The sequence below is a fragment of the Salmo salar genome, chromosome 11, assembly GCF_965601325.2.
Source record: "Salmo salar chromosome 11, fSalSal1, whole genome shotgun sequence".
Lineage (NCBI taxonomy): Eukaryota > Metazoa > Chordata > Actinopteri > Salmoniformes > Salmonidae > Salmo > Salmo salar.
The window spans coordinates 97,633,436-97,648,181 of record NC_138301.1 but is presented as its reverse complement, the minus strand read 5'-3'; the positions used below and the strand labels follow the sequence as shown (position 1 = coordinate 97,648,181).

At 45.3% G+C, this 14,746-nt stretch overlaps 1 protein-coding gene across 1 annotated transcript; it reads left to right on the top strand.

Annotated features, from left to right (window-relative positions):
* The first annotated feature begins 12,389 nt into the window (after window positions 1-12,389).
* On the top strand, window positions 12,390-13,447 carry LOC106563267 (myosin light chain 3). Its single transcript, XM_045689989.2, has one exon. It carries the CDS (start codon window positions 12,511-12,513, stop codon window positions 13,126-13,128), a length of 618 nt encoding a protein of 205 aa, XP_045545945.1. The 5' UTR covers window positions 12,390-12,510; the 3' UTR covers window positions 13,129-13,447.
* The last annotated feature ends 1,299 nt before the right edge of the window (window positions 13,448-14,746 follow it).

Below are 14,746 nucleotides of genomic sequence, written 5' to 3'. Positions count from 1 at the left end.
AGTGCGAACGGCCCAGTGCATCACTGGGGCCAAGCTTCCTGCCATCCAGGACCTCTATACCAGGCGGTGTCAGAGGAATGCCGTAAAAATGATCAAAGACTTCAGCCACCCTGGTCATAGACTGTTCTCTCTGCTACCGCACAGCAAGCATTACCGGAGTGCCAAGTCTAGGTCCAAAAGGCTTCTAAACAGTTTTTACCTCAAAGCCATGACTCCTGAACATCTAGTCAAATGGCTACCCAGACTATTTGCATGGCCCCTCCCCTCTCCACACCACTGCCACTCTCTGTTGTCATCTATGCATAGTCACTTTAATTAACTCTGCCTACATGTTCATACTACCTCAATTAACCGGTGCCCCCGCACATTGACTCTGTACCGGCATCCCCCTGTATATATCGTATTTTTTGTTGTTGCTGCTGCTCTTTAATTACTTGTTACTTTTATCTCTTATTCTTATCCGTATTTTTTGAAACTGCACTTTTGGTTAGGGGCTCGTAAGTAAGCATTTCAATGTTGTTTTCGGCGCCTGTTGTATTCGGCGCGACTAATAAAATTTGATTTGATTCATAATGTTGTATACTGTTTTATGTTTTGATTAATTTCAAATTGTTTGCCTTGCTTCACTAGACTGTGAAATGCACTTTCCTTTTTGTATTTTTTCAATTTCTATTACTGTAAGTAGTAGGAAATTGAGCAAGAGGGGGGATATGAACAAACTGACATCCATTGTATAATTAAGAGAGTGAAGTATTAATACAGGCAGTAACTTCACCGGGTATAATTCATCATACACATTCTTAATTACATTGTTTACACAGATGTCCGTAAAAATGGTTAGGGCAACAGTCACTCTTTCATTATAATGATATATGACAGCACAGCATCATCATTGGATATCTAAATAATGAAAACAAAGTACAATGTTGTTGTTTGTCTTTACTACATTCCGGGACGACAGAATATTGTATGAAGACAATGGAATGATCGATCCAAGTCAGTACAGGTTTCACCTTCCCCCCCAAAATTGGCATGACATGGGAAAATGTGTTGTATACAATGTTGATTTCTCTCCCAAATCACTAAGGAGATCATTAGCTCATAACAATACAGGTTCAGAGTTTGTACCCAATTGTTATTTTGCTTCTTGCTTCGCTTTTTGGATGGGGGCCCAAGATGCTTGGAGGACCAATGGGGACTATTTTTGGTGTCAAACACCTCCTCGTCAACACATAATCAACACTTGATGTACGACTACTGGCTGAGTGCAATGCTTTACAATCAGTTGATGCTTTGAATGCAGGATACACTTGTGTTGAGTCTTGGGTCATGGTACGGCCTACACTACATATTGTAATAAAAATATATATATTTTATTGTCACATACACCAGATAGGAGTAGTGAAATGTGTTGTTGTACAGGGTCAGCCATAGTAGTACAGCATCCGTGGAGCAAGTTAGGCTTAAGTGTCTAAGCTCAAGGCCACATCAACAGATTTTTCACCTTGTCAGCTCGTGTATTTAAACCAGCAACCTTTCAGTTACTGGCCTAACGCTCTAACCACTAGGCTACCAAACACACACACACACAATTCAATGCCAGTTCTTGAACAACATAAACAACAGAAATGACAGTTTCAGTCATGACTGACAAATAAACCTTGACTTGTAAAAGCCCTACTGTCCAGTGGCACCTATGTGAGGCCTTCAGATCTTAGCAGAAAACACACCCTTGTAAGTAGAGCTTGACTGGGTCTGCCTTTGATGGCAAGCCTGAACAATGCTCAAGATCTCCAGAGCGTCTGAGTCACTCCAAGGGTTGTGGTCAGGAATGTGGCCACAGCCCTGCTATCCGCTCACTTTTATTAGATCAGGGTTCTTTTGTCCCTCCTGTGAAATGTCAGTCGCGTCACCAGCTATGTTAACCTTCAACCTCTCTGCAAGCCCTCAGCTGCTCCCTGCCACTAGTGGCCACTGGGCAGACTATCAGACAACCAGCCAGCCAAGACAGCCTGCCCCCATTCCTGGCTTTATCTCTGGGCTTAAGAGCTCTCTGTCCCTCTCCGCCCTTCCTGCTCGTATTGGCCTGTTCAAACACATAATGGACAGATAGGGAAAAAATCACCACCGCCTGGCGTTGAGAGGAGAATGACTGTGGGGAGACGGGGCTTTTGGGATATATGTGGGACTTCTGTGGGACTTCTGATTGTAGCAACTAGGAATAGCTAAGAATAACCATTGCCTAAGTGCTTACAATATTACCACATGACTACTCAGCAACAGTTAACTCTGTCAGTTTGTAAGAGTGGTGTCTCACTCACACAGAACTGAGCTACATTTGTACCATATTCTCTCTGAAAAATAATGTTCAGTGTTATTGTTGATCACAGCAGCCTTCATACCATATTTAAGACAATATTAATATGGTTACCATCTCAAAGAGAACAACTGCCACAGGTTTGTGAATACGGATGGCACATTGCACTTCTGCACATACTGTATAACTCCAAACAGGCAAGTAGACAGAGATACATTTTACATTTACATTTTAGTCATTTAGCAGACGCTCTTATCCAGAGCGACTTACAAATTGGTGCATTCACCTATAATATCCAGTGGAACAGCCACTTTACAATAGTGCATCTAAATCTTTTAAGGGGGGGGTTAGAAGGATTACTTTATCCTATCCCAGGTATTCCTTGAAGAGGTGGGGTTTCAGGTGTCTCCGGAAGGTGGTGATTGACTCCGCTGTCCTGGCGTCGTGAGGGAGCTTGTTCCACCATTGGGGTGCCAGAGCAGCGAACAGTTTTGACTGGGCTGAGCGGGAACTGTGCTTCCTCAGAGGTAGGGAGGCGAGCAGGCCAGAGGTGGATGAACGGAGTGCCCTTGTTTGGGTGTAGGGCCTGATCAGAGCCTGAAGGTACGGAGGTGCCGTTCCCCTCACAGCTCCGTAGGCAAGCACCATGGTCTTGTAGCGGATGCGAGCTTCGACTGGAAGCCAGTGGAGAGAGCGGAGGAGCGGGGTGACGTGAGAGAACTTGGGAAGGTTGAACACCAGACGGGCTGCGGCGTTCTGGATGAGTTGTAGGGGTTTAATGGCACAGGCAGGGAGCCCAGCCAACAGCGAGTTGCAGTAATCCAGACGGGAGATGACAAGTGCCTGGATTAGGACCTGCGCCGCTTCCTGTGTGAGGCAGGGTCGTACTCTGCGAATGTTGTAGAGCATGAACCTACAGGATCGGGTCACCGCCTTGATGTTGGTGGAGAACGACAGGGTGTTGTCCAGGGTCACGCCAAGGCTCTTAGCACTCTGGGAGGAGGACACAAGGGAGTTGTCAACCGTGATGGCGAGATCATGGAACGGGCAGTCCTTCCCCGGGAGGAAGAGCAGCTCCGTCTTGCCGAGGTTCAGCTTGAGGTGGTGATCCGTCATCCACACTGATATGTCTGCCAGACATGCAGAGATGCGATTCGCCACCTGGTTGTCAGAAGGGGGAAAGGAGAAGATTAATTGTGTGTCATCTGCATAGCAATGATATGAGAGACCATGTGAGGATATGACAGAGCCAAGTGACTTGGTGTATAGCGAGAATAGGAGTGGGCCAAGAACAGAGCCCTGGGGGACACCAGTGGTGAGAGCACGTGGTGCGGAGACAGATTCTCGCCACGCCACCTGGTAGGAGCGACCTGTCAGGTAGGACGCAATCCAAGCGTGCGCGGTGCCGGAGATGCCCAGCTCGGAGAGGGTGGAGAGGAGGATCTGATGGTTCACGGTATCAAAGGCAGCAGATAGGTCTAGAAGGATGAGAGCAGAGGAGCGAGAGTTAGCTTTAGCAGTGCGGAGAGCCTCCGTGACACAGAGAAGAGCAGTCTCAGTTGAATGCCCAGTCTTGAAACCTGACTGATTAGGATCAAGAAGGTCATTCTGAGAGAGATAGCAAGAGAGCTGGCCAAGCGCGGCGCGTTCAAGAGTTTTGGAGAGAAAGGAAAGAAGGGATACTGGCCTGTAGTTGTTGACATCGGAGGGATCGAGTGTAGGTTTTTTCAGAAGGGGTGCAACTCTCGCTCTCTTGAAGACGGAAGGGACGTAGCCAGCGGTCAAGGATGCGTTGATGAGCGAGGTGAGGTAGGGGAGAAGGTCTCCGGAAATGGTCTGGAGAAGAGAGGAGGGGATAGGGTCAAGTGGGCAGGTTGTTGGGCGGCCGGCCGTCACAAGACGCGAGAGTTCATCTGGAGAGAGAGGGGAGAAAGAGGTCAAAGCACAGGGTAGGGCAGTGTGAGCAGGACCAGCAGTGTCGTTTGACTTAGCAAACGAGGATCGGATGTCGTCAACCTTCTTTTCAAAATGGTTGACGAAGTCATCCGCAGAGAGGGAGGAGGGGGGGGGAGGGGGAGGAGGATTAAGGAGGGAGGAGAAGGTAGCAAAGAGCTTCCTAGGGTTAGAGGCAGATGCTTGGAGTTTAAAGTGGTAGAAAGTGGCTTTAGCAGCAGAGACAGAAGAGGAAAATGTAGAGAGGAGGGAGTGAAAGGATGCCAGGTCCGCAGGGAGGCGAGTTTTCCTCCATTTCCGCTCGGCTGCCCGGAGCCCTGTTCTGTGAGCTCGCAGTGAGTCGTCGAGCCACGGAGCAGGAGGGGAGGACCGAGCCGGCCTGGAGGATAGGGGACAGAGGAAATCAAAGGATGCAGAGAGGGAGGAGAGGAGGGTTGAGGAGGCAGAATCAGGAGATAGGTTGGAGAAGGTTTGAGCAGAGGGAAGAGATGATAGGATGGAAGAGGAGAGAGTAGCGGGAGAGAGAGAGCGAAGGTTGGGACGGCGCAATACCATCCGAGTAGGGGGAGAGTGAGAAGTGTTGGATGAGAGCGAGAGGGAAAAGGATACAAGATAGTGGTCGGAGACTTGGAGGGGAGTTGCAATGAGATTAGTGGAAGAACAGCATCTAGTAAAGATGAGGTCAAGCGTATTGCCTGCCTTGTGAGTAGGGGGGGAAGGTGAGAGGGTGAGGTCGAAAGAGGAGAGGAGTGGAAAGAAGGAGGCAGAGAGGAATGAGTCGAAGGTAGACGTGGGGAGGTTAAAGTCACCCAGAACTGTGAGAGGTGAGCCATCCTCAGGAAAGGAACTTATCAAGGCGTCAAGCTCATTGATGAACTCTCCAAGGGAACCTGGAGGGCGATAAATGATAAGGATGTTAAGCTTGAAAGGGCTGGTAACTGTGACAGCATGGAATTCAAATGAGGAGATAGACAGATGGGTCAGGGGAGAAAGAGAGAATGTCCACTTGGGAGAGATGAGGATTCCAGTGCCACCACCCCGCTGGCTCGATGCTCTAGGGGTATGCGAGAACACGTAGTCAGACGAGGAGAGAGCAGTAGGAGTAGCAGTGTTATCTGTGGTGATCCATGTTTCCGTCAGCGCCAGGAAGTCTAGGGACTGGAGGGTAGCATAGGCTGAGATGAACTCAGCCTTGTTGGCCGCAGACCGGCAGTTCCAGAGGCTGCCGGAGACCTGGAACTCCACGTGGGTCGTGCGCGCTGGGACCACCAGGTTAGAGCGGCAGCGGCCACGCGGTGTGGAGCGTTTGTATGGCCTGTGCAGAGGAGAGAGAACAGGGATAGGCAGACACATAGTAGACAAGCTACAGAAGAGGCTACGCTAATGCAAATGAGATTGGAGTGACAAGTGGACTACACGTCTCGAATGTTCAGGAAGTTAAGCTTACGTTGCAAAAATGTTATTGACTAAAATGATACAGTACTGCTGGCTGGTGGAGTAGGCTAGCTAGCAGTGGCTGCGTTGTTGACTTTGAACGTGTAGCTGGCTAGGTAACCTCGGTAGTTTCAGTCCTACACCTTGTCATGATACAAAGCAACTTTGTAGCTAGCTAGCTAACATAACACTAATCAAGACGTTCCTTGTAGTGTATTTAGTTTCAACAATGCTGCTCGTCGGTAATAGTTGGCTAGGTTAGGAAAAATGGCGTCGCGGGGGACGGAAATAGCTGGCTAGCTAACCTCGATGGCTGGCTAGCTAACAATTATCAATTAACAATTATCAAGCTATGACAAAGACAACTAGGTAGCTCGCTAGGTAACACTGCACTAGTCAAATCGTTCCGTTGTGAAGATACATTTTGCATTCTTATATTTTATCCAGGTGTTGTACAGCCAAAGCTAGAAACGCAGTACACTGTGTTTATGTCAACATTCATCTCCTCAAGACCAAACTTGCACTGACTGAACATTTTAAAGAAGCAAATAGTGGACATACATTGTAGGTAGACTCTTCTAAAAGTACTGCTTGAGTAGCCCAGTGGGAGAACCTGATAGGGTGAACTATCAAATTGCAAATGACCAAACCTACTGCATGGTTGTGTTACTATCGTCTGCCAGGTCCCCAAAACTGAACACAGTTTCTACTAGTAAAACTGAAAAAAAGACAAATAAAGCTCAATAATATATCTTTGTCCTCAAATGAATGACATTCTAAAGCAACATTTAAGAGTGCTCTCGATACTTAGTTTCTGTCAGAAGGTGGGAATTATAATGTCTCTGTCTGACTAACAAATGGAGACAGTTGCTATGAAGATAAAGACAAGGGGGTTGATAGAAGTCACTATTCACAAGACCTCCAATATTAACAAATGTGGAAATTGTAAAGGGGGCATAATTGACTGATGCAATCCCTGCAATAGCCCTGTCTATTGATTAACCTTGGGGTTACCTTGACTTTGAGGAGCACAAATTACTCTTGGCAGAGGACACTTTTCAGAAGCCCTCCGTGATTCTCATATTTGGATTAATCTTAATTCTGAATTATTGTTGGCGAAATGGAAGTGATTATCACCGGCAAATCTATCCACATCTTAGTGAAGAGGTTAGTAATGAGGTTTGACACACTGAACTACAATTTTCTACGTTTATCCCCAATTCAAATCTCTTCATGAATGATGCATGTTCAGATGTAGGATCTTAATTTGAGCCAGTTTGCTACAGCAGGAAATGAACCCTGTAGCTAGAGGAAATGTGAATCCTTATGTGGATTATAATTAATGGAATTTTGAATAGGGTTGGAGGGAAAATCAAGTCTGAAAATTCAGAGTGGAAATAACAAACTTCAGAGGCCTTTTAACCTGAAATACACAACTTTTTGTTTTTTTATTAAATTCTCCTGCAACAGGGTGATAAAATTAAGATCCTACAGTACATATACTGAGTGTACAAAACATTAGGAACACCTGCTCTTTCTATGACTTACCAGGGGAAAGCTATGATCCCTTATTGATGCACTTGTTAAAACTTCTTTGGGATCGGTGACCCTTCCACGTGACGGTTGAGCTAACGTAGGCTAATGCGATTAGCATGAGATTGTAAGTAACAAGAACATTTCCCAGGACATAGACATATCTGATATTGGCAGAAAGTTAAATTCACTTCAATCAGAGTAGATGAAGGGGAAGAGACAGGTTAAAGAAGGATTTTTAAGCCTTGAGATAATTGAGAAATGGAATGTGTATGTATGCCATTCAGAGAGTGAATGGGCAAGACAACAAATGTAAGTGCCTTTGAAGGGAGTATGGTAGCAGGTGGCAGGCGCAATGGATTGAGTGTCTCAAGAACTGCAACGCTGAGTTTAAAATGGCGCCGGAAGAAATGGCAGCAGTTTTACGGGCGCCCAACCAATTGTGCTATTATGTGTTTTTTTTCACGTTATTTGTAACATATTTTGTACATAATGTTTCTGGAACCGTATCTTACGGCAAAAAAGAGCTTCTGGATATCAGGACAGCGATCACTCACCTTGGATTAGACAAAGATTTTTTCTTCAACAAGCAGGATGCACAGGACATTCTCCGAACACCCGACAGGGCCAACATCCCAGTTATTTGCAAGAGGAAGAGACGCAGGTACAGAGGACACAGAGCGGGGTGCCTCGTAAGGATCCACGGAAGGCGAGTGGGAAAGCTGCCGTTACCATCAATATTACTCGCCAACGTGCAATCATTGGACAATAAATTAGACGAGGTACGACCACGAATATCCTACCAATCGGACATCAAAACTGTAATATCCTATGTTTCACGGAATCGTGGCTGAATGATGGTATGGATATTCAGCTAGCGGGATATACGCTGCACCGGCAAGATAGAACAGCACACTCCGGTAAGACGAGGGGGGGGGGGGGCAGTCTGTGCAAAAGTCTTGAGATTTTGCTCGCCTGAAGTAGAGTATCTTGTGATAAAATGCAGACCACACTATTTGCCTAGAGAGTTTTCAGCAATACTTTCGTGGCTGTTTATTTATCACCACAGACAGATGCTGGCACTAAGACCGCACTCAGTCAGCTGTATAAGGAAAAAAGCAAACAGGAAACCGCTAACCCAGAGGCGACGCTTCTAGTGGCCAGAGACTTTAAGGCAGGGAAACTTAAATCAGTTCTACCTAATTTCTATCAACATGTTAAATGTGCAACAAGAGGGAAAAAAATTCTATATCACCTGTAGTCCACACACAGAGACGCGTACAAAGCTCTCCCTCGCCCTCCAGTTGGCACAATTCACAAAACCACAATTCTATCCTCCTGATTCCTGCTTACAAGCAAACATTAAAGCAGGACGCACCAGTGACTCAGTCTATAAATATTGGTCAGGTGAAGCAGATGCTAAACTACAGGACTGTTTTGCTATCACAGACTGGAACATGTTCCGGGATTCTTCCGATGGCATTGAGGAGTACACCACATCAGTCACTGGCTTTATCAATAAGTGCATCGAGGACGTTGTCCCCACAGTGACTGTATGTACATACCCCAACCAGAAGCCATGGATTACAGGCAACATCCGCACTGAGCTAAAGGGTAGAGCTGCCGCTTTCAAGGTGCGGGACTCTAACCCGGAAGCTTATAAGAAATCCTGTGGGGCCAGACGGATTACCAGGACGTGTGCCCGGGCATGTGCTGACCAACTGACAGGTGTCTTCACTGACATATCACGGCCGTAGCCGTGAAGTGCTTTGAAAGGCTGGTAATGGCTCAAATCAACACCATTATCCCAGAAACCCTAGACCCACTCCAATTTGCATACTGCCCGAACAGATCCACAGATGAATCAATCGCTATTGCACTCCACACTGCCCTTTCCCACCTGGACAAAAGGAACACCTACGTGAGAATGCTATTCATTGACTACAGCTCAGTGTTCAACACCATAGTACCCTCAAAAGCTCATCACTAAGCTAAGGATCCTGGGACTAAACACCTCCCTCTGCAACTGGATCCTGGACTTCCTGACGGGCCGCCCACAGGTGTTAAGGGTAGGTAACAACACATCTGCCACGCTGATCCTCAATACTGGAGACCCTCAGGGGTGCGTGCTCACCCACGACTGCATGGCCAGGCACGTCTCCAACACCATCATTAAGTTTGCAGATGACACAACAGTGGTAGGCTTGATCTCCGACAACGACGAGACAGCCTTTAGGGAGGAGGTCAGAAACCTGGCCGGGTTGTGCCAGATTAACAACCTATCCCTCAACGTAACCAAGACTAAGGAGATGATTGTGGACTACAGGAAAAGGAAGACCGAGCATGCCCCCATTCTCATCGACGGGGCTGTAGTGGAGCAGGTTGAGAGCTTCAAGTTCCTTAGTGTCCACATCACCAACAAACTAGAATGGTCTAAACACACCAAGACAGTCGTGAAGAGGGTACGACAAAGCCTATTCCCCCTCAGGAAACTAAAATGATTTGACATGGGTCCTCAGATCCTCAAAAGGTTCTACAGCTGCAACATCGAGAGTATCCTGACTGGTTGCTCAGCCTCTGACCGCAAGGCACTACAGAGAGTAATGTGTACTGCCCAGTAAATCACTCGGGCTAAGCTGCCTGCCATCCAGGACCTCTACACCAGGCGGTGTCAGAGGAAGGCCCTAAAAATTGTCAAAGACCCCAGTCATAGACTGTTCTCTCTACTACCGCATGGCAAGCGGTACCAGAGTGCCAAGTCTAGGACAAAAAGGCATCTCAACAGTTTTTACCCCCAAGCCATAAGATCTGTTGTATTCGGCGCATGTGACAAATAAACTTTGATTTGGTGGGTTTTTCACGCTCAACAGTTTGTGTATCAAGAATGGTCCACCACCCAGTTTGTGTATCAAGAATGGTCCTCCACCCAAATGATATCCAGTCAACTTGACATAACTGTGGGAAGTACTGGAGTCTACATGGGCCAGCATTCCTGTGGAAAACTTTTGACACCTTGTAGAGTCCTTGCCCCAATGAATTTAGGCTGTTCTGAGGGCAAAAGGGGGTCCTAATGTTTTGTATACTCAGTGTATGTAGCTGGATAGTCATGTAAATAATTGTTCATGTAATTTACGTTCTGCATTATCTAAATGCATAGTTCTTTCTCTCTCTCGTGTTCTCAAAAACACACAAACACTAAAAGAGGACAAACAAGCCTTCAAGCCTGCTGGCCAAGTGACCTCTAAGGGAGATAATGATCTTAGGCATACCCAAACACACACACTCGCACACTGACAGTGTCCCTACTTCACAGTGAAGGATTGAGGAGGACTTGCATGGTCAATAGACTAGGGTAAATGGATAACGCGATCATACCATGCCATGCTTTGGCTGCCACTAGACTGAGATGATAAATTGCATTGTGTAAAATTAAAGTAGCCGTAATAGATTAAAATTCTGGTGCAGTATGGTCCATCCTAAACGTGCCCTCACTCCCGTCAATGAAATGGATTTTGGTTGATTAATTTATCATCTTTGAATTCAGGGAAATTGTAGAGGAGCCACTCATGCTGTGCTGAGGGTCACATTATATATTTATGGGGCATACACACTACAACTGCACTGGTTACTTGACCTTGTAACCCCGACTACCACAGAATATGATCCAGAGAACACATATACGCACAGAGCACTATAAGTGTCTGTGTATGACCGCATGTAGACTTCTGTGCAGTTGTGTTTCCTTTTTTCAGAACTGTGTCTTCAAATGTGTTGCTCTTATCTCAAGCCATTGGCACCTTGGCTAGTGGGACTGAGGTTTATACAACTTTTTTTATTTTCTTAGAACCAGTACTTTGTCTATTATATTGGATGCTACAGTAGATGTGCTTGACTGAGCATTGATTAACCTCTGCATTGAAAGGGAGATTCATAAGGAGGCTGAATGCCTTTTAATGCATTTTCATCAAGCCTTATCTCATTCTCTCGGCACATTGAGTCATTTGAATGTGAACAAAGATGCAGGCTTTTCACCATTAGGAAATAAATATGTATGAAGGCAGCAAGTAGAAGACCGCTCCAAAATCTGTTCAATTACATAACACTTGATTTGACTGCATCCACAGTTTGCTTTCCCTAGGCATTGGGAAAGTATTTTACATACTATTTTGAGGAGAAGAAACCCAGTTTCTTCCTTTTATTATTATTAAATATTTAAAGCAGATATCTGGAGGTCAGTTGTTTATACATGTTTAATACACATGCAATGTATTAGCGTGCCAATAAACATGTAATAAACATGCAATCATTTATATATCCATGTAATATCTCTACCAGTATATATAACAGCTTTTACAGTCAAACTTTTAAAGAGAGACATTTCATTTTTTTGCATAGAATTGTTTAAATAAGTCAATTATTTGATACATTTTAAATGGCCATCAAAGCAGAGAGCCAAACATGTGGACTAAAGACACTTGAATTGATTTTGGAAACTTTATAGCAGTAAATTGTCATATGCCACGGTAAAGTAATGTGGCTGATTGTGATTATTATTTTTGACTGCTTTGTCTAGCTATGTAGTCAAGCTGTCAATTCTCAAAGCCAAACATTTAGCACACCATTTACCCATGAATTCCAGATAAAATGTATTCCTTCAGCAACATTTTAAATAATATGAACTTCAGGATCTAGTGATTGTGATGCATGGCAGATGTTTGTGGGAATTAGTGTATCCTCTGTGGGCCAAAGCTAGATCAAAAGTTAACTTGTCTACTTCAGGAAAGATGATAAAAACTGACCATTGCTGTGTCATAGAAACATTTCATAAGATATTTTTTTCATTTTAATGAACTGCCATAAAGTGAATGGCCACTAAAGCTATTTTGGTCAATGTTCACATGCAATAATACATTGTCTGTGTGTCCTGATCCCTGCCTGCACCCATCAGTGAGACAGAACATTTTGGGCTAATGTATCTGGACCCTGGCCAATGACAGTGGAGAGCCTGTCGGCTTGATGATAGCAGCTGAGAACAATACCTCATTGTGACGCCACGGACAGGCAGATCTATTTCAGGTTTCTTCCTTTTATAGTGTGCCATACGACCTTGTTAATCGGCCCCATCTCCCCTCCCCAGGATAAGTAGATATAAAAGCTTCAGGAGAGGCTCTGACCATCTGTGCTTAGGAATTGCCTCCTCCCTACCTCCGAACTCTCACTCTTTAACGCTGAGCACGTAGACGCACGCACCCCAGCTCAACGCATTCAGCACCATGGCCCCCAAAAAGGTGGAAGCTAAGAAGCCAGAGTCCAAAAAGGCAGAGCTTGCCAAAAAGGAAGCAGCACCCGCTGCCAAGCCCAAGCCCACGCCGACCCCCGAACCTGTGGTTGAGGCCCCCAAGGAGCCCGACTTTGACCCCAAGAGCATCACCCTCGAGTACAGTGCTGACCAGATCGAGGAGTTCAAGGAGGCCTTCACCCTGTTCGACCGCACACCCAAAGGGGAGATGAAGATCACGTTCGCCCAGTGTGGCGATGTGATGCGGGCGCTGGGCCAAAACCCCACCAACTCTGATGTCCTGAAGGTGTTGGGCAAGCCTCGGCCCGAGGACATGAGCAGCAAGCTGGTGGACTTTGAGACCTTCCTGCCAATGCTGCAGCACATTTCCCGCTGCAAGGACAAGGGCAACTTTGAGGACTTTGTTGAGGGCCTGCGGGTCTTTGACAAGGAGGGCAACGGCACCATCATGGGCGCTGAGCTGCGTCACGTGCTGGCCACCCTGGGGGAGAGGATGACAGAGGATGAGGTAGACAGGCTGATGGCGGGCCAAGAGGATGCCAACGGATGCATCAACTACGCCTCCTTCGTAAAGCACATTCTGTCTGGGTGAGCTGGATTTTTACCAGAAGGACTTCAATGATTCTCTATTTTTTTTCTCCTCTGGACCCCGTACCTGTCTCATCAATACCACTGCCACTTTAGTGGTGAGCATGTTCCTAAATGTACTGTTATGTTTGTTGCTAAAAGCAGCTGGTAACAATCATGCCACAGAATGTTGATTATGAGACCTAATTTTCCTTGAATAAAAAATGTACAGTGACAAAAAAAGTTATTTATAGAGAAATGTTAATGAGATACTGAAGCCATGAACATTATACATTTAATAAATATGAATATTATAAATGTAATAAATAAAGCACATCTGATAATTAAGTCTCTAATAATTGTCTTACTCAACATCTGATATCTATCCGCAAAAGCTGAATTTTAATGGTAAATTTTCATTACACTCTGGACATAGAGTACATTGACGTTGCTTCGATTAAAGAGCACGATATTTTTGAGCTCAGAAAAAGACAAGAATTGTCATATTTCCAAGTATTTCAGAGCTCAGTAAAAGCCAGGTATTGTCAAATTACTCCTCAAATTGCCTCCAATTTGAGTCTAATACCTGAACTTTATTGTGTGAGATGGAGGAACAGAACTGCTCAGCCATGGAGGAATCAAGGAGATTTGGCTCCATTTAACAATGGAACAGATTCTATTTTTACCTGCAGAGTCACACTGGATACACATCTCTACAATCTCTCTGAGAGGGGCGTCTCAGGGTATTCTATGTCTGGGTGAGCTCAAGAAACCCACCCCCCACCCACCCACACACAGTGACAGTGATGTCTGGCTGAGTGCTGGTCTCAGTTGGGGGGCAGCTACAGTGAAACTAGAAAAATACCTAGATATGAACAGGTATGCACACACACACACATACAGTATATACTGTACGCATGTACACACTCACCCAAACACACACATACCCACCCCCTCAGCCACCACTATGTCCCCCCTGTCATCCGTCAGACAGGTGCCCCGAGGCTTGCCTCTCTGATCCCCAGTGCTGAGCAGACAGTGGGCTTAATGCTGGCTTACCAGGCTGTAAACACAAATTTCACACTCACTAATACAACCACTACATGGGGAGGAAGATCCTGCCCTGGGTGGCTTAGCAGGTGGCCAAAGTAAATCTGATTTCAGGGAAAATCATAGCAAAAAAAGTAAAATGTCTTGACAGTCTTGGCAGGTTTCTCTAAAATATCTTAGCTTGAGAGAAGCTGAACGGTATTATGGCTGTTTCTTCAGTCATTTTTATGGTGAGTTATAGTGGTTTAAGATAGGAAAGGTATGTGTTTTAAAGTCCATTATATTTGTGAATTAATTTAGCCACAAATGATTTAAAATACTTTAAAGGCAATATATAGTGAAATTTTAATTTAATCACTTTAGAATGTGAATCATAATATAATATATGCCATTTAGCAGACACTTTCATTGAAAGCGACTTAGTCATGCGTGCACAGATTTTACGTATGCGTGGCACTACCAACTGAGCCACACAGGACCAAATAATCAGAAAGTCACGACCAAGCATTTATGTTTCAGAAAAATTCTTATTTTCTTTAGTTTTGCTTCTTCAATTTTTTTCTTGCTTGCAGGGCAATTGAATGTCCAAAACG

What these genes read in the sequence shown, in the direction of transcription:
- LOC106563267 (XM_045689989.2), top strand. Translation starts at nt 12,511, where the DNA reads ATGGCCCCCAAAAAGGTGGAAGCTAAGAAGCCAGAGTCCAAAAAGGCA.